This window comes from Electrona antarctica (genome assembly GCF_951216825.1).
Source record: "Electrona antarctica genome assembly, chromosome: 5".
Classification (NCBI taxonomy): Eukaryota; Metazoa; Chordata; class Actinopteri; order Myctophiformes; family Myctophidae; genus Electrona; species Electrona antarctica.
Window position 1 is genome coordinate 17,003,738 of NC_136810.1, and position 18,995 is coordinate 17,022,732.

Consider the following 18,995-nt stretch of genomic DNA (forward strand, 5'->3'; position numbering starts at 1 on the left):
CTTGGCCTCATTGCACTGGCTTCCGGTTGTTTTTAGGATTGATTTTAAAATAATTTTACTTGTTTATAAAGCTCTCAATGGTCTCGCACCTTCCTACCTACATGACTGCCTGCCGAAATATGTCCCAAACCGCCCCCTAAGGTCTTCCACTGCTGGCCTGCTCGCTTTGCCTAAAAAAATGGCAACTAAAAAATACGGGGAAGCAGCTTTTTGCTTCTACGGGCCGACGGCGTGGAACAAACTCCCACTGTACCTTCGACAGGCAGCCTCTGTAGACATTTTTAAAGCTCAGCTCAAGACTCAGCAGGTCTGTAACGGGGGTCCTTGGGAAATGAAAAAGTTTGAGAACCAGCTGTAGCTGTTGGACTCCTGTGCCTATAGTGTCAATGTCATACATATTCTGAAGAAAACCTGGAGACTGACATTCAGTAGCCTCGGAAACCCATACGTTTTATTTCCAGGGCCGAGTCCACTTCAATTCGGCATAGAGTAGCGCAAACGTCGATCACTCTCTGCTGATTTCTGAACGTCTGCACCTTTGTTAAATTGACACACAGACACACACACACACACACACACACACACACACACCTCTCTCTCTCTGTCGCTCTAATTAATTAGTCTCATGTCGCGCAGCTACGTCTAGATTCTCCTGGCGGATCCTGCTGGGAGCTGCCTATGCCATAGGTGGACCCCAGGCTAGACATTCAGTGATCAAAATAAGAAGAACATTATCTAAACTTTGCCACGGACAAGGACAAGTCTTGCCACAGACACATTGATGACTACTGGACCACAGTTCTCAAACATCATTTCATTACAAATTGATGTATACAGTACATTTGGCCCCCTCATCTGAACAGATTTTTCTACATTATGGGCTTGGCTATTTTCGAATAGCCAAACTACCTGCTTTTGATGCTATATGAATACATTTTGCTGGGGACACCCTGGAACCAAACAATTATGGGATAATTATCCAGGAAGGGGAGAAGTTTTTTCTTTTTTTCCCCAAATGGAATAAACAGGAAATGAACGAGGACTGAGATTTTGCGATCACGTGATCTCATGTTTCTCTGTGTGACAGAGAGTGTAATGGTGACTCATATGGCTTATGTTAGTGAATAGCGCCATCTAGCGTAAACACTGAAAACACTGCATTGACGTGTTACATGTCATTGGCAGTGAATGGGTTCACCTTGAGTACAGGAGGTGGACGTTTGAATTGTCATTGAATTGTGTGCATGCATACTTCATATATAATTGACGCGGGGACCAAAATGTCCTCTCAAGACATACAACATTGCACTTTCCCCATAATAATGAATATCTTAAATTGCAAATAATGTACAACTGCCTTACAATTACATTACATTATACGCATGGAATCAGCCGTGTACAAAGTTACAACCTTACCAACAGAAAGTCGGGGGTGAAACATATCTTAGACGTTTGTTATGATGCTTTCCATGCACTGTCTTTTTTTAAAAGAAGAATCACACAGGGATTTGCACTACACTTCTCAATCAATATTTGACCTTTTCTGTCATGGGTTGATAACTGAGCCAATTATATAAAAGACGAATTTCACCGTGACCTTTACTTTCACTGCCGTTTTCCCGGTTCGCAGACCGCCATTGTAAGAAATGGCTCATGTTAGCATTAGCTTACGCTGTTTATGTTTCGCCAGAAACGTTAATATGTCGTGCACGATGCGATGAAAGATCAGAAATCAGATGCCAACCTCGGATATAAAGCTTTATCTACGAGAATTATCATAGTTGGCATACAACTGGTGCAGGGAAAATAAATAATTATCCTAGTTGGCATAGAATGTGTGTGTGTGTGTGTGTGTGTGTGTGTGTGTGTGTGTGTGTGTGTGTGTGTGTGTGTGTGTGTGTGTGTGTGTGTGTGTGTGTGTGTGTGTGTGTGTGTGTGTGTGTGTGTGTGTGTGTGTGTGTGTGTTGGGCCATTTAAGAAACACTTAAACATCAGCATCCATATTGTGGTGAAAGATTTCACTGATCTGCAGTGACAGCTTTCCTCACAATAACAGAAAACAGAAAATACACTAGCTCTGAGGAACTCCACTCAACCACACTATAGTGGTTAAACACTGTGCAGTCTGTTGGCTCCGCTGCTGGCCTCATGTTGTAAGTGCCTGTGCAGTCTGTTGGCTCCGCTGCTGGCCCCATGTTGTAAGTGCCTTTGCGGTCCACAATGTGTTTTACTGTATTTGTTTGGGGTACCGTATTATCCGCATATTAGTGAATAATACATATCAATGTAATGTAAATACACCGGATTTAGCAAAGATGATAATTTACATAGGCCTATACCGTATGCAATCCCCACAGAAAACACATGAGAACAAAAACAGGCAGACAATGGAATGGAGTACATGATTACAGTACAGAGAAAACAGAGCATAATACATAAATACAAGAATAGAGGTACGAAATAGAGAAAACTGTCATGTTCTGGCTCTCTGCCTGTCTATTTCTCTCTTTCTGTATCTGTCCCTCTGCCCAGTTCTGTCTGTCTTTCCACTTCGGCCACTCCCACCTCCCATTCCGCACCTGGTTCCACTCTCATCAGCCCAGCCCATTACAAACCTGTGAACACTGCTACAATCAACCCTCCACCTATAAATACTGGACTCATTGCACACACACACACTGTCGGAACATAAGTCAATGTCCGGTGCGCTACTTTGTTGTCCCTGAGCTCTCGAGGTTTCTGGTGTCCTTGCTGTGCTCTAGTGTTTGGTGTTTTTGGACTTTACTGCATGGGTGCCTTTGAAAGGTTTTCATTTTTGGACTTTGTTTATGCCTTTGTGTTTTTGAAGAGTTTCATTTTTTGGCATTCCTGATTTTTCTCTGCATGCAGCTACTGCTAAATGTTGTAAGCCTGACCTTGTTTAATTTAATAAATCAATTAATTTGAACCTTCCTGCTCTCTGCCTCTGCATGTGGGTTCAGTCATTCTGCTACCGTGACAAAAACAGGGTATAGGCTATCTATTTAAGGCTAAGACTAAGCCCATTTTTACTGCTGAGGCTCATGTATTATTGCACTAAGAAAATAGCAGCGTTTTAGAGGGCAATATATATTTGTTTACTAAATTGAATTGTGTATATTGTTCCTTTGTTTTAACCCAGTGACCTCTGTCTTAGATTGTGTTGATACTCCATCATGGCCGTCGTTAAACACAGCAAATGTACCAAAGAACAGCTGTAGAAAATAATCGGAACATTACAAGGTTGATGTTGGTGGCCACAGCTGTAAGAGGCTGCCATGACTGAGACTGACTGACTGCTGGAGTTATACTTTTGAGCAGGAGAGTAGAGAGTAGAGAAAAATGAGATTGTTTTCGGAAAGGATGAGGTAAGAACATGAAACCGAAATGGAAGAAAAGAGACAGGGGGACTGACTGACAAATACAAAATTCAGCAGCGGTGAAAAGCGAGTGAACGTGCATGAGATATTTCACCATGGAAAAGAGGTTTTGTGTTCTTCTTGGGAACATGCAGTCAGTTCAGTGTAAGCTTGATAACAGGCAGTATAGTAGTATGCTCCTGGGGCTTTTTTGTGTGCCTTAACGTCCCATTCCGGACATGTCACAGTAGAGTAGGCGAACATTCTTGAAAAAATAGCACATCTACTGTTACTGTACACCACTCTGCCTTGGCGAAGGCCACTTGGCTGAAACGCGTCATCAGTTTTCTTTTTCTGTCTTACTTTCCTTCCTTTCTTTACTTACTGAATTTTACCCATCCTTATGAGTGTGCCTTAATTGGCCCTGAGGAAGAGACACACTCTTTGTGTCCAGGTAGCTCAGTCGGAGAGCTCTCGTGCACCTTTGGACTACACGGTCGTGAACTTGATCCCGGGTACCGCCAACTCAGCATAATAGCGTGCCTTGGTTGCGGCAAGTGGCAAGTGTAGTAAGTTGATGTTAGATGTGGCGTTCCGCCTCAGTATTCCATCTCCCAGGGGTCTAGCACATGGTAACAGGGATAGACTCCCACGTTCCCGGATACCGACAATAAGCCTCTCTGACCTATTTACTTACTTTATTACAGGTGGCTGATGTGAGGTCTTAATTGGCCCGATTTGGAGCGCACTTTGTTGCTTTTGTTTAACCACTTAAACCCTGTAGTTGACTGTATTCCTATGGGCTCTATACCATAGAGCGGCGCAGTCCCGCCCCCCAGGGCCCAGGAAATGATTTCCCGTTCATTTTCTTCATAGACTTTTCAAAAAGTATTTATTTAAAGACCTTTTAAGCCTCGTACAAAGCTAACTCGAGTTGTGACAAATCATGACAACAAACACAATTTTTTGGGCCGAACAAATAATTAGAAGAAAAAAAACACTTTTTTGTTTTTCTTCTTTGTAATTATTTGTTTGGTCCAAAATATTGTGTTTGCAGGACTGCGACGCTCTATACCCCCTCATTCTTTTTTTCCTCTACACTAAATATCTTTCCTGAAAATAGCTGGTTGCGTTATGAACTTATGTGGGACGGCTATTTTTTTTACGGAATGTTAGGATGTTTGGCTTCAAGTGGTTAACCGCTAAGGCCCATGCCAGGCCATCCATCTACTGCTCTGTGGCTGAATGCAGCTGACAGCTTGAGTTATGTCAGAGTGAAAGCATGTCATCTTTTCAGTTGGCCCCTGAGGAGTCCCATCAGCCATTTCTGTCCTGAGAATGGGGAGATAAACTAACTAAGATTGAATTTGCTCAGGAGGAAGCGGCTCGTTTAAATCCTTGATGTTCTGCTGCAGGAGGTATCCGTTTATAAAACGTCTTTGTGATGTGATCGTTTCGTAACAGAAGAATAATTCCATAAAATAGTGTATTATCGTATCGTCTCTGTTGGGTGGAAACCTCATATGTCCAAAACTGTTACTTTTCAGAATTCAAATTCAAGATATAGCAAAAGTAGAGGATCGACGAGCTCTAAGCGAGTCTCGAAGCCTGAGGATCTGCTACTTTGTGTGACGCTGTAGTATGATCAATTCGGACATTAATTTATGAGAAAACACAGAATATGGAGATAAGAGGTTTCTGTCCGACAAAAGCGATAACTGAACACGAGTTAGTAATGTTCTTGAAGCGCCAGCTTTAGCTGGTGATAATCTCTTGGCACATGACGGTAATTTTGGATTTGCACGCCCCTGTGATGACGGGGGAAATCCTCATAAAAGTATGCCAGTGTCAGCATCATATTTTTACTGTCGGGTAGAAATCTTGTACATACAAAACCATTTATTTGATACTGGTAACATCATGAGATGTCCATACAAGGGACAAGGACAGACAGGTACAGAGATCTCCATATATGGGCATATGCAAGGGACACAGACAGACGGGTACAGGGGCTACTCTGACAAAGCCCCCGACATTAACTGACTCCCCACACTAAAGGTCTCCACACACCGGGCGCAAATCGGAATCGAATACGGATTTTTAGCGGCGTTTCTCCATTGGTTTTCTGAAAAACGCGGCTGGTGTGCAACCACCTTAACTGGTCGTTCCGACCGATATAGCGATGCAGGACAGGTGTGGGGGCTGCATAGAAAATAATTAAAATAGCCCATCACATGCACAATCGGCCATCTTGACACCCATGGAAAAAACTTCTAGCGACCTTTCTGTTAGACGCTGCATACAATGAGTTACTTTTTTATTTTCTTTCTCTTCTGCACTGTAATTGTATTTGTTCGGTCGAGCTCTTGTTGGAGTCTGTGTTGCCATTCACTCCAGAGTCTTAACTGCTACATGGGGGGTGCATGGCTGTAATCCTTGTTTTATGATCTGGCTGGCAGCAAAGTTCGGCCGGATGTTTGTTCCAGTATTCCACGGTGACATGTTGGTGATGAGGTTAAGTCACCTCCAGCGTTGCCAGAGCCAAGTCAGAGTTGTGGTCTGATCACCCCACTGTCTGTCTCCTGCAAGTCTCTGACCCGACACTGTCCGTCGTGAGGTTTAATGGCCTTGGACAGTTTACTGTGGTCAAAAGTTGTACGGCATGCATAATGCTTACTCTAGGTGTAAACTTGGCACATCCACCTGCAATGTTCTTCACTCACTCTGATGTATGGGGAACGGCAGCCCTGTTGGATCCCGTTGGGGGCACGCACATCACGCATTAGCACAATGATAGACTGTAAAGACTGTGTTTTCAAGGCCCGCAAGATCAGATTAACTTTTTCTCCAAACTGGATCCCCATCCGGGGAATTGATTAACCTGAAGCCGATTCTACAAATGCCTTCTGAACTAAATACATCGCATGGATGCACCTGGGACGTATCCTCAGGGATTTATCCCACGGTCATCAGGGTTTCGGGTCTCGCAAACATCATACCCCTCACTCGGGTGATCAACACGATCAAGTCCCAATTTACGTCCCAGTAGCTACCCTCGATCAGACCCGTGTGTGTGTGTGTGTGTGTGTGTGTGTGTGTGTGTGTGTGTGTGTGTGTGTGTGTGTGTGTGTGTGTGTGTGTGTGTGTGTGTGTGTGTGTGTGTGTGTGTGTGTGTGTGTGTGTGCTACAAAACTAGGAAAAGTAGCAAATCCACAAGCTTGAAATGCAGTGTGAAGCTATTTTGGAATTAGAATCTTGAAAAGTAACAGTTTTGGGCCTAGCTTGGACCTATAGATGTACTGTACTGTATAGGCCTAGCTAAAATGACACCAATGTTTTCCTGTGTTCAATATGGGTTATATCCACGCACCTTTTTGTGAAAAGGTTAAATGAACGTACATGTTGGCATCTTTGACATTATTCATCTTACAGAAAGTAAAATGATGCAATCCCCTTGCTGGGATGTTTGATCTTTAGTGTGAGCTTGTCCATCCCTTCCTGAAAGAGACATTACATTACACAGGGAAAACAGCTGGGATTCAAAAACAGAGGGTCCAAAGTATATCTATTTAAGACTAAGACGAAAACAATGTATTACTTGGCTTATATGTTATTGTACTAAAACAATAGTAGTGTTTTAGAGGACAATATATGTATTTATGTGCCATATTACTTTCAACTAGTATACACTAAGTACAGGATACGTTGTCAAATAATTTGCAAGATTGCTTATGAATGGTCGCAAATGTGGTTATCAAGTAACCATTTTCTTTTTAGAATGTACATAGAATTATGGAAAAGTATAGGACAATATCCGTGCCGGGGGGAGCTGCTGGTGAGCAAACAGGTGCCCTGCTGCTGCGACAGTTTTGTGGTTGAATCAATTGTCCAGGTCGTGGTGGTGCCAGCTGAGTTCCATTATGCTCCCCTGGTGCCAATTATGGTAGCCGGTGAGCCTTTTCACCTTTTTATCATCAAATAGCCGATCTATAATGTATCTATCTATTTATCTATAGCGACTATTTTCTCTTCCACGAAGCCGTTGTATTGTACAACAGAGTATAAATCAGGCTTCAGGCTGGCAGCATTTGTTAACTGATATGATGTGATGTGATATGTCACAGCACAAGATATCCTGCTGCTTATCTATTACGCACAGAAACAGTTGTGCTGTCTGGGAACACGGGGGCCCCGGTGCTCCCAATTTATAAAGTTCTGACTGCTCCTATAACAGTCTCTGCCTCCCTGCGGGCACTACTTTGATTATTGTGTTGCAGTTTTAGTTCAGTTTTTGTTTTTGTGTTTATTCATTCGTATTACTTTGTGTTATTTGCACCGGCTCACACAACTCTCGCAGGCTATCTCCCACACACATATACACTACGATATTCTACTGATCTCCACATATACTTTGTGCTTTTATATACATACACGTGCACGCATGCACGCATGCACGCATGCGCGCACACACACATTTTAACCATTTATTTATGTCCACACAAAGGATATGCATACAAGGACACAAATATTATAGGTGCATTAAAGTTACATCTGCAAAGTCATGGCTTGTGTTTTCATGATACAACAGGCATGTCACTCAGTACTCTATGGGTATAAGTAACACTGTCTCCGCCATATATGACGGCTGCCAATTATAGCAGAGACACCACAATACTTTGCTAGCCTTTTTGCCTCCTTTTTGGGCATCCCAAGTTATTGGAGCCCTCTAACAACCAGTCTGTGCGTATGCCCTAGGCTGCCAAATATAAAGACAAATAGTCTGCACCTATAGCCCAGCTCTGAGATGTTGTGTAGAAGTGGTTGGTATTTTATGACCTTGGTCATAAAGGCTTCCTCTAGGCTGTGGTCAAAGGTGCAGGCTATCTCTAATACAGACACTTCTCTGGACTCTTCATCAACCACAACAATATCTGGTGTATTAGCTGCTAGAGATGTAAAGGTATCTGAGTTATCACAGAGTTGGAACATGGATGGAATGACCCTGGAATGTTTGTACATTCTCACTGAAGATGCATCGCTCTGGATTAAGAGCGTCTGCTAAATGCCTTAATTGTAATTGATGCATGATATTTTGATATGTCCTTTGCTATGAGTTCCACTATTCTTTCATGGCGTGCTATGTACATTCCTTTGAATGCATAACATCCATTCAAGATGACACACACACACACACCAACAAAAATACTGCAATACTGAATCTGTCAGTAGGGGCATTCAGAACGTGTCTATGGTTCATTGTTGTTAGTGGGAATGAAAATATAGGTGCCCCATCGGAAGAGGAAGGCTGAAGGCGGACCAAACGGACCAACATCCTGTTATCCACATTCTATTGGGCACTGCACCCAGGGGTACATTATTATGTGATACTTGAAGTAGCATGTGACGTGTGAAACTAGGGGGTTTTCATGATTCTGAATCTGAACCCATTCCAAGCGGCGTAACGTTGTTAGGTTACTGGATTACTGCCTGTACAAAAATAATCCTGTTACGTTACAAGATTACCTTCTGAGAAAACAAGTAACTCAGATTGTATTAATATCCTCTGACTAAATGTCTACTAAACTTTGACACACATTTTCATGTCAAGGACCACCAAAATGTATTTGGTACGGACCACCATCTCAAAATATATTGTTCCAGGGACCCCCAGAAGAAAATATTTGAGTTTAAAATGTTCACTTCAAAATAAAGATATATTCAAAGATTTGAAATAATGCTCAAGACTTTTCAAAAATAGCAGATCTACAAGCATGCACAAAGTGATGTATAGCTCGTATAAAATAATGGTTAAAGTGATTAAAACATTAAATTGCACAGATGCTTTCCCGGTTTTAATGGGCTAATGAGGCTCACAAATAAAGTATGAAAAAAAAAATACTAAAATTAATAAAAACGAACTCAAACTAAGCAGTTTCAAAAGAAAAAAAAAACGATCTGGTCTAAAAACCTTGGTGGTATCTCTGGGTTTGTTTGAGTGAGCATTGATTAGGTTGCGTCTGGGTTTTGTGACAGCTCTGACTGCACCACACGCAGGCCTTGAGATCATGGGTCGTTAAGTGTCTGTTCTTTTCACTCCTCCGCTCCTCATCCACCCACAACCTCCAACCAAACGCATGGCGATGACATTTTAGCTCTCGCTAATAAAAGAATAAGCTGAAGATTTTGTCATCCGCTGGCATTCAAGAGTTGACGCACAGGGAAAAGTGGTGCGGCTTCAGATATCATTAATTTTGTTAATGTTTCCGGTAAACAGCAGCTTATTCTCTGGTACAGGCGAAAGGAAAATGGAGGATAATAAACATAAAGAGGCATCGCCTCTGCCAATTATTAACAATTTTGCCAATGCCTTAGATCTTGGCTTGGGCATTCCTGCAATCTGTAGGCCTCTCACAACTGTTTTATGGACATTACCGAGGCTTCCAAATATGAACACAAGCAGTTTACATTTGTAACCAAGCTGTAGGCCTATAATAGTATTCTTAAGACGTGGAATGCCTCTATCAAACTGGTGAAATGTACATGCCACTTCTCTACTGTCCTCATCAACAACAACGACATCTGGTGTATTAGCTGTGACATCTGAGCAGCAGTGGCCTAAGGGTTAGAGGAGCGCCCTTGTTGCCGAAAGGTTGCCGGTTCGATTCCCCGGACGTGCAGGAAAACTGGGTCGGGAAGTGATTGGTCATCACTCACCCAACACCGCTGAAGTGCCCTTGAGCAAGTCACTGAACCCCCAACTGCTCCAGTGGAGCTGTTTAGTGGCCAACAGTATAAGACTGTGGTTGTACTGGTCAGCTCCCAGGTTTTAATGTGTGTGTCTGTCTGTGTGTTTCTATGTGCAGGGCGTTGCTGAAAATGAGCACTTGTGCCCAGCTACTACCCTGGGTAAATAAAGGGAAAACAAAAACATAATCGCAGCCAAGAATATGTGAAGTTTCGGTAACTGGGTTGTGGTCATGGTGCAGACAATTAGGAGGAAACGTATTAGGATACCGCAGAGAGAGCTTGAGTCTGGTTAAAAAAAAGCTAAAACCCATGCTAGAATGTAAGGCAGAATTTACACTCCATTGATAATGAGGGCCTTTAGCGTGTTTTGCCTCTAAACCTTGTTTTGTCTCGAAATGAGTCTGTTCTAGAGAGCATATTACACACACACACACACACACACACACACACACACACACACACGCTTCCTTTGATGGAAACTGTTCCCAGCTCTCCAGCACAAATCTTCAGGACAGTATAATCACTGACCTAAATGGGGCTCCCCTGCTGCCATAAGATAATACATCCATCTTCTTAGATAGTCATCTTTTAGCCATTTGCTTGTGGTTGTGGAGGTTGTGTTTATTCAGCAGATCTGTCACATCAGATGAGACGGTACCTATAAGCACACCTCCACAAACACTTGCATCACTCGGTGCAAAGTTCTTATGAACAGGCACAGCTCTCTCTCTCTCTTATTAAAACCGGGAAAGCATCCGTGACATTTTTTGGCTATTCAAAAATAGCAGATCATGACAATTTGTCAAGTTTGAGAACGTGTTTTTTCTTTTTGTTTCAGAAAACTGTTTTGTAGAATCCATACTTCAGGTCTTAACCCTGTAAGACCCGGATACATTTCTACTTGCAAAAAAAAGATTTCAACCTTACTACTACTTTGTACTACTAGGACTTATGTTAAATGATGTTAGATGATGTCATCCTGACACGGTTCTATTGTACTGTGTGGAGTTTGTGTGCCATTCCTACTTTGTTTGCATGTGTCCCCCATATGGGTCTGTATACTTTCTCCCTCTACACCAACACTCTTTGCCAAAAGTAGCCAATCTACAAGCTCACAACATGTCGTGTTGCAGTGCATTGTGAGCTTATAGATCTGCATTTTGTTTTTCCCAAATATTTATAGTTGTTTGAATGTTTGTATGTTGGAAGTCATCTTAACGGACACCCCCAGTGGGCGGTAAACCAACCACGTCCACAGACAAGAACACATCTCTTTAATATTATGTAACATTAAATCAAGCATTTCCACTATTCGCAAATAAATACATATAGGACCAATTTTACAAATAATGCAATTTGGTGTACGAATAAACAACAGCCGCCAGCATTAAAAATCCATAAGCTGAGACCAAATATAGAACAGATGTCATTTAAATTATTCCTCAGCCAGCGTTGCTATGAAAAACCTAACAGGATATAAACATAAACATCGCTCTGAGCAAATAATCACGCTGTGCTAACTCGAAGGAGAAGCACGGTCCATTTGGAATCTACTTAGAAATGGTCCTTGTCGGGTGGAAACCTTTTATGTGTAAAAAACATCGCCTTTTCATTTTCATTTGAAAGGATCCCTGGCTATAAGCATTATATACCATCATATGGCATTTGTCCATGTGTGGTCCAGCCCTATGGAATATTATGGAATGCATCTGCTAATAAAAACACATTTAAAATGGCGTTTGCGGCTCATAATAGTTGTTTTTGAGGGGCGCTAGCCTCTCCGATGCCCAGCTTTGTGTGTCTGCGTATAACCTCGCGTCACCAGGCTTTCCACCTCGGAGGAAAGCCTGGTCTTTGTTTGTAGTCAACAGGCCGGAACCCTCAATCTGGAACTTCCTTTCCCTCAAACCGGAAGAACAACAATAAAAGCGTGACTCGTTCTCTCGTAGACTGCGGCTTCTATTGGGAAAAATCGGTTTGAGGGAAAGGAAGTTCCAAATTGACGGTTCAGGCCTGATGACTACAAAACAATGACTACAACAAGACCTAACGGTATCATCCTGATGACTACAAAACAATGACTACAACATGACGCTCCCGACCGGATCATAAACCCGAGAAGGAATGCTGCCCAGGCTAGTCTGTGTGTACCCCATAGTGATGATTTGATTCATTGGCTGAGCACGGAATGTGATGTATGATGATGTATGATGAGCGCCCCTCACTTTCACACAAGTGTGATTTTTTTATTAACACATGCATTCTATCCATTCCATATGGCTGGACCACACGTGGACACATTACACTGTGTGAAAAGAGGGATTAACAGGCAATTATGGGCACTAGATTTGCCCGTAAACCTCAAGTTTAGCGGGCAATGGACATATACAGTAATATACAGTAATATACGTGGGTGTTGGTACATTTCGGGAGTTTACCGGAGTTTGTTGGTAAATTTACATGCTTTTTGCACAAAAATAACCAGTAAAATGCCCTGAGGGCGAGAAGCTGCTGAAACAACAGCTTCTTAAAACGGCACAGTTTGAGGTCAGATCAAAAATCACACCCGTGTGAAGTAAGTGGTGCAACGCCGTGTGGGGGTCCCCCGGGGGGGGGGGGGGGGGGGGGTCCCTCTACTGTACCCTCTACTGTACTTTACTCTACTGTACTGTCACTACTGTACTGGCACACCCTAAATCACCATATATACTGTACAGTTAATATGTGCGTGTGTGTTTGTGTGTGTGTTAGGTTGCGCACAGGTGGTGAAAAACAACCATGCTGTTTTTGTGCTCGTACCCAGCCAGGCAGGCACCCACCCAGCCACCCACCCACCCAGGCAGCCACACACATAGTCAATTAAGGAAGTGGTTGCACCACTTAAAAAGTACAGTATAGGCCAGGGCATTCATTTGCAAGAAAGATGGAGACACGGCTTCTGTCTGACAGCAACCACATGCTCATTAGAGAGCTTGTTCATCATCTCACCTGCGGGGAAGCAGAGGAATGCATTGCAAAGCGAAACGAGAATTGTAAAGCAACAACGTTGAGTTTTATTCCGTTGCTGTCGCGGCAGAAACACAACGTTCTACAGTATCTTTCTACGTTTTATGTTTCTGTCATAGATTAATATACCTTGCTGTCGTACAAGCGTGTCGCATACAAGTAATGAAAATGGCTGACATTTTATAAACATTTTGAGAGTGAAAGTTGTTAAGTGTGTCTGTGGGATTTATAAATGTTGACCCAATATATTTTGGGTATATCAATATATTATATTATTATATATAATAACCAAAATGGATGCATTGGGAACTTTTCTTTTGTTTCTGAATAGTAACCCGGCAGCAGAGATTTATAAAGAATAAGCCAGCCTAAAACCATATTGGCTGATATTACAGAAATAAGCCTGGGGTGACAATACATTTCAGTTCACCTGCAATCTGCACTTTGTACAACATGAAGGGTCATATATGGGTCAAAACTAGCACACTTTGACATCATTAAAGAGCCTGCATGGAGCTCAACTCTCAGGGTTGGTGAGAGCTTAGTTGAAAGCTTGTTTGTAATAAAGGAGAGATAGTGAGAGAGAAAGGGAGGGATGGAGATGGGGAGAGATTATTAGAGAGAGGAGAGAGAGAGAGAGGAGAGAGAGAGGGGAGAGAGAGAGAGGGGAGAGAGAGAGAGAGAGAGAGAGAGAGAGAGAGAGAGAGAGAGAGAGAGAGAGAGAGAGAGAGAGAGAGAGAGAGAGAGAGAGAGAGAGAGAGAGAGAGAGAGAGAGAGAGAGGGTATGTAGGAGATACAGTTGCGACTGTTGTGTGCAGCCTGTACGATTACATCTGACTTTGCGGGCCGTGTGCATTTTCAAGAGCATGTTTATATTTTTATGATCAATCAGTCGATTGTGTTCTGGCTTTGATCAATGGAACTAGCATATTTATCTGTATCACAATGAAAATAAGTTTTATAATAATGTTATATTATCATTAAAATCTTTGCGATTTGCCAATAAATTATTTGAGGGCTAATTTGCAATACACTCGCGGCTTGAGAATCACTGTTGTTGGCAATGCCTTTTTTCTTTTTGAGTGGTGCAAACCACTCCAACAACCAGCTTTGTCTGTACCCGTGTATGTACCCGTGTACCTGTACGTGTGTGTACCTGTACATGGGACCCAAAAAAATGAGCATGGTTACTATGGTCACTGACATTACGTCAGACCACAGCTGATCAGGCTATATAAGACCTTGCACCACTCAGTTCACACGTGTGTGATTTTTTTTAGATGAAGACCTTTATCTGATACTACACACACATCCACTCCCTGCAACTGGATTTAATTAAACAATATTGCACGAGAGGGTGTGCGTTACTGTCATTAATGGCACGCCTGCGTTGCTGCAAGAATGAGCCGAAAACACGTTTTTAATGACAGATGAAGCCACTACGACCACAAATATCCCAAGAAACTATAGCCATAGCCTAGCCACCGAGTTACAACAATAGTAATATTATAACGCTTTCCCCAGATAGGAGTATTTTCAATAATGCTCTCTCTCTCTCTCAGCACTAATGTAGCATTAGTCAGTCTAGTCTAGTCAGTCAGGTGGCATTTGTATAGCTGTTCCTGTGACAAGCCAACGGGCAAACTAAAAGACTATATTGCGAGTAGAGTGCACATGTACGAAGACTTCTGCCATGTTGACACAGAAAGCCCAGGTGTATCTCAGAGCGGGAGAAGAAAGTAAATCAATGTAAAGTAACATTGTAATCAGGGTTTGATTTGTAACAAATCAAAACCCTATAGATTATATTACTTTGTACAAGACATTAATAGCAAAAATAGCAAATGTACAAGCTCACAACGCGTCACATTGGCTGTCTTGTGACTGTAGACTGTATATCAGTTTAGAAGAAACATAATGACTGATTATGACGAATTATTTTAGAACGTATTTAACCAAAATACAGATGCAAGTATAAATGTGGTTATCACACATTTGTAATTAAGTTGTGATATTATCAAACATAAATATCAAACATACTGTGAGAGTCTAAATTTTCCCAAAAGGAAATGCATGTATTTAATTCCATCTGACCAAAAGTAGGGATAAATATTTGTGATTTGTGAGAGGGGAGTATCATCAAGTCTAACCTAATGTTAGCTAGTTATTTTGGTACGTGCTTTGTGTTTGTGTTGTGTCAAGGTACTGTACGCTGTCAACAGAATGGGTGGTTCACTGGTTCTACACAAGCTGTATTTGTATTGTCAGAACCTCAATCAAAAACTATCGTCTGACAATGATTGTCTCCATGTCTTCCAGGAAGTGCCGGCACTCCGGTGGTCTTCAACGAGAACGGCGACGCCCCGGGACGCTACGACATCTTCCAGTACCAGATCAGCAACAGGTCCGCCATGGAGTACAAGGTCATCGGAACCTGGACCAATCAGCTCCATCTCAATGTAAGACCTCCTGGAGTATACTGACCAACTCCTCCTCTAGCTCTGTTACCTGTAGCTGTTGTCAGTTTAATAAACCGTATAACAGTCAAATTGACCAGCTCAGTCAATTGAGCTGCATGGTCAAGGATACTCTAACCTTGTGGTTAGAGTATCCGCCCTGAGACTGGGAGGTCGGGGTTCGATACCCGGCCGGGTCATACCAAAGACACTGAAAATGGGGACCTGCTTGGCACTCAGCATCAAGGGTTGGATTGGGGGTAAGTCCCTGTGACATACTAGCGTCATGTCCATGGGGTGTACTTGTACATCAAGCTAAACGGACCCGTAGCCGGTCCATTTCTACACTCTCAGAGTTACACACCCGTATGGGTTAATTTGGAACCCCTGCAAGTATATATCCATGAGTGTCCCTGGTCCCTCAATGATTTTGAATAATTTAATTCATTCCCCAAAAAATTATGAATAATTTCATTCATTCCCCAAAAGATTATGAAGTTCACTCTGTGTGCATTCACTCATGACAAAACAGCACTTAGGGGTTGACAATAACGGTTGCTTGACTACCCGTGGAAAGTAAATAAAACGTTCAGGAAAGTGGAGTTTGCTTCCATTTTGCCCGACGGGCAAGTGTGTTTGAGTGGGGAAGCAACTGTCTTTAGTTTGTTCTGTGGGATTTAAAATAATTCATATTATATAGCTTTTGAGATATTTGGCATACATATTGAGGTATGTTCATATTACACAGTCCCAGAATTTTCTATAGTAAAGAAGGAAAAAAAAAGAGAAAGAAATTAACACACATTGGTGCATGTGCTTGGCTGAGGAGCCAATGGGGCGGCGCTACCATTATGCAGGTTTATGACTGAATGCCTCTAAGTCAGAATCCCTCCTAGACGGAACGATATCACTTAGTGACCTTAGTGTCAACCCCTGATTATGTGAATTAATCATACAAAAGAAACAGTCCCGGTGTGTACGGACCTGAAAAATGCTAATGTAATTTAGGGCTGACCCTGACTCCTGTCCGTTGGGTAAACAGAAGGAAGAAAATTACTTAATGTGTCATTATCTCCCCCTGGCCAGCTGGGGCGCCTGATGGAGGGGAAAGGAACTGGTCGGAATAACGTGTTCCTTCCACGCGCTACGTCCGGCTGGGGAAACTCCCCCCTGTCAGCTGAAAAGAAGAAGCTTCGCAATGCGATGCGTCGCGTCGTGTTTCATTATACCAAACGTGTCTTTGAACTGTACCTAAGCGATCTGATAGTAAAATATTCAATCAATCTGTATGTATGTTTACATCAATTTGTATGTTTCACTTTCAATCAATCTGTATGTATCTGTAATGTCTGTCTAAGTGCAGGGCTGCGGCCTGCAGGCTATCAGAAATTACTTTGGACAGATGGAAAAAAACTTTAGTTAAACTTGCAGAGTGACAGATTACTTTACCTGTGTTACATCTTCTGATAGTGCTGACATGACATAATAATCCCATCGAGTGTTTCATTAGCACGAGTTGTTGTGCTGCTGACAGGCAGCACATGAACACAGTAACACACGCGTTGAAACAAGAAGCAGTGGACAGTGATGTCCCTGCATATGCATGTGCAATATTACGGCTCTCACAGTAAAGCCCTTTTGACTATCTTAAAAAACAATCCCATTTTTAATTGCTTAACCCTATATTCTACCCTGAGCCCATATACATAAACACGTTCAACCTGGCATCCCTATTTTTGGGCATGTCATTTTCTCCCTCCCCCGAAATAGCTCAGACGACAGCCCTTCAACATGTCTGTCAGTCATCCCAGTTCTCCATATGTGCGTGTACATGCTGAACATATGACCAATGCCTGTGTTTTGGTTCCCACAGCACACATTTGCTGGCTGGCAGCTATAGCTCTTGATGTATTTGGCAGTGAGCTAGTCTCATTCTCCTGGCTGCTATTTCAAATATGTAAAAAAAATGAAAAAAAAGAAAAGTGTAAAAAGATGAGAAAAATGAAATAGTTCAAATTAAAAGGTAAAAGGGTGATTTCAATTATAGTGAAGAGGTTCAGATACACTACACAGACATGAACACAGACATGTTTTGCGTGGTCCTCCCTCTGAAATTCAGGATACATTTCAAATCAGGAGCCAAGAAGGAGACATGGGTAAAAAGACTTCTGCTAAAATGTGGAGTGTTGGCAGGTAAACCATTGGTCATTCTCTCTGTTCTTGTCTATCTCAGATGGATGCCATGCAGTGGGCCAGTGGAGACCCGTCCATCCCGTCCTCTGTGTGCAGCCTGCCCTGCCAGACGGGCGAGAGGAAGAAGGTGGTGAAGGGAGTGCCGTGCTGTTGGCACTGCGAGCGCTGTGAGGGCTATCACTACCAGGTATAGGGCTGGAACTACAGTATCCATTATTCTTCTGTCCGTCCATCCATCCATCTTCAACCGCTTATCCGTAGTCAGGTCGCGGGGGCAACATGCTCCACCAGAGAGCTCCCGACTTCCCTCTCCAGACCAACGTTAGTGACTTCCTCCTGGGGGATCCCGAGACGTTCCAAGGCCAGTGAGTGGATGTAATCCCTCCATCTGCGCCTTGATCTGCCCCGGGGTCTCCTCCCCCTGTGCCAATATTCTGTGCCAATATTAATTGTATCGATTACTTTTTGGATTAATCAAATATTCCAGAAGTATGTCTTATTTTTATTTTGTATATAACAATAATCCATCAACACATTGATTAACCGCTTCATTTATTTGGTGTTGTGCAAAAAATACTGATGATAGGAAATCTACATGCAAGCTCACAACATGAAGCCAACCTACACACTGTGGGCTTTTAGGTTGACTATCATCGCTGTTTTTTAAAATGTTGTGCAACGTTTGGCGTACAATGACATCACTGGAGGGCTAAAATACAAAATCAGTTGAATGGAGTGGATCAGTGGATTCCAAGCTAGGGATTGATTATTGCTTGATTATTTTATTGAGGTAGGTAGGGTATTACCCTACCTCAATAATCACTTAAAGTGATTTTCCTTGGTTAAAACGCTATTTAAAAGTGTTAAATAGCTCTATATTCTCATTATTCTGATAGTACTCATTGCTATAGAGTGCATTTTCAGGTCGGAATACCAATTGTATCCAATCAGGATAGAGAACTCAGTCAGGATAGAGATTAAACAAGTGAAATTGGAAGTGATGACACAGACAATGAAATGAGCAGACACATTTGGAACTGGAACACTATAACAATAAGCTGATACATGTGTAGACTCCTCTCTCCTGATTGGTTGACATTTTGTCACACACCTAAAATGATATTTTATTTTATTAAAGACAGGGAGATTCCTGTTACTGAACAAACTCATGATATCAATGATTACCATCAGAATATATAGCTTTAACCTTTTTGTC

At 42.3% G+C, this 18,995-nt stretch overlaps 1 protein-coding gene across 3 annotated transcripts in view; it reads left to right on the top strand.

The window, feature by feature from the left end:
- grm8b (glutamate receptor, metabotropic 8b) overlaps positions 1-18,995 on the top strand; it is a 289,106-nt gene that overhangs the window by 217,669 nt on the left and 52,442 nt on the right. For all 3 annotated transcript variants that reach the window (XM_079500972.1, XM_079500973.1, XM_079500971.1), the window contains exons 7-8: positions 15,450-15,589; positions 17,820-17,966. In XM_079500972.1, the coding sequence (XP_079357098.1) occupies positions 15,450-15,589; positions 17,820-17,966 (287 nt within the window). The remainder of the gene's footprint in view (positions 1-15,449; positions 15,590-17,819; positions 17,967-18,995) is intronic.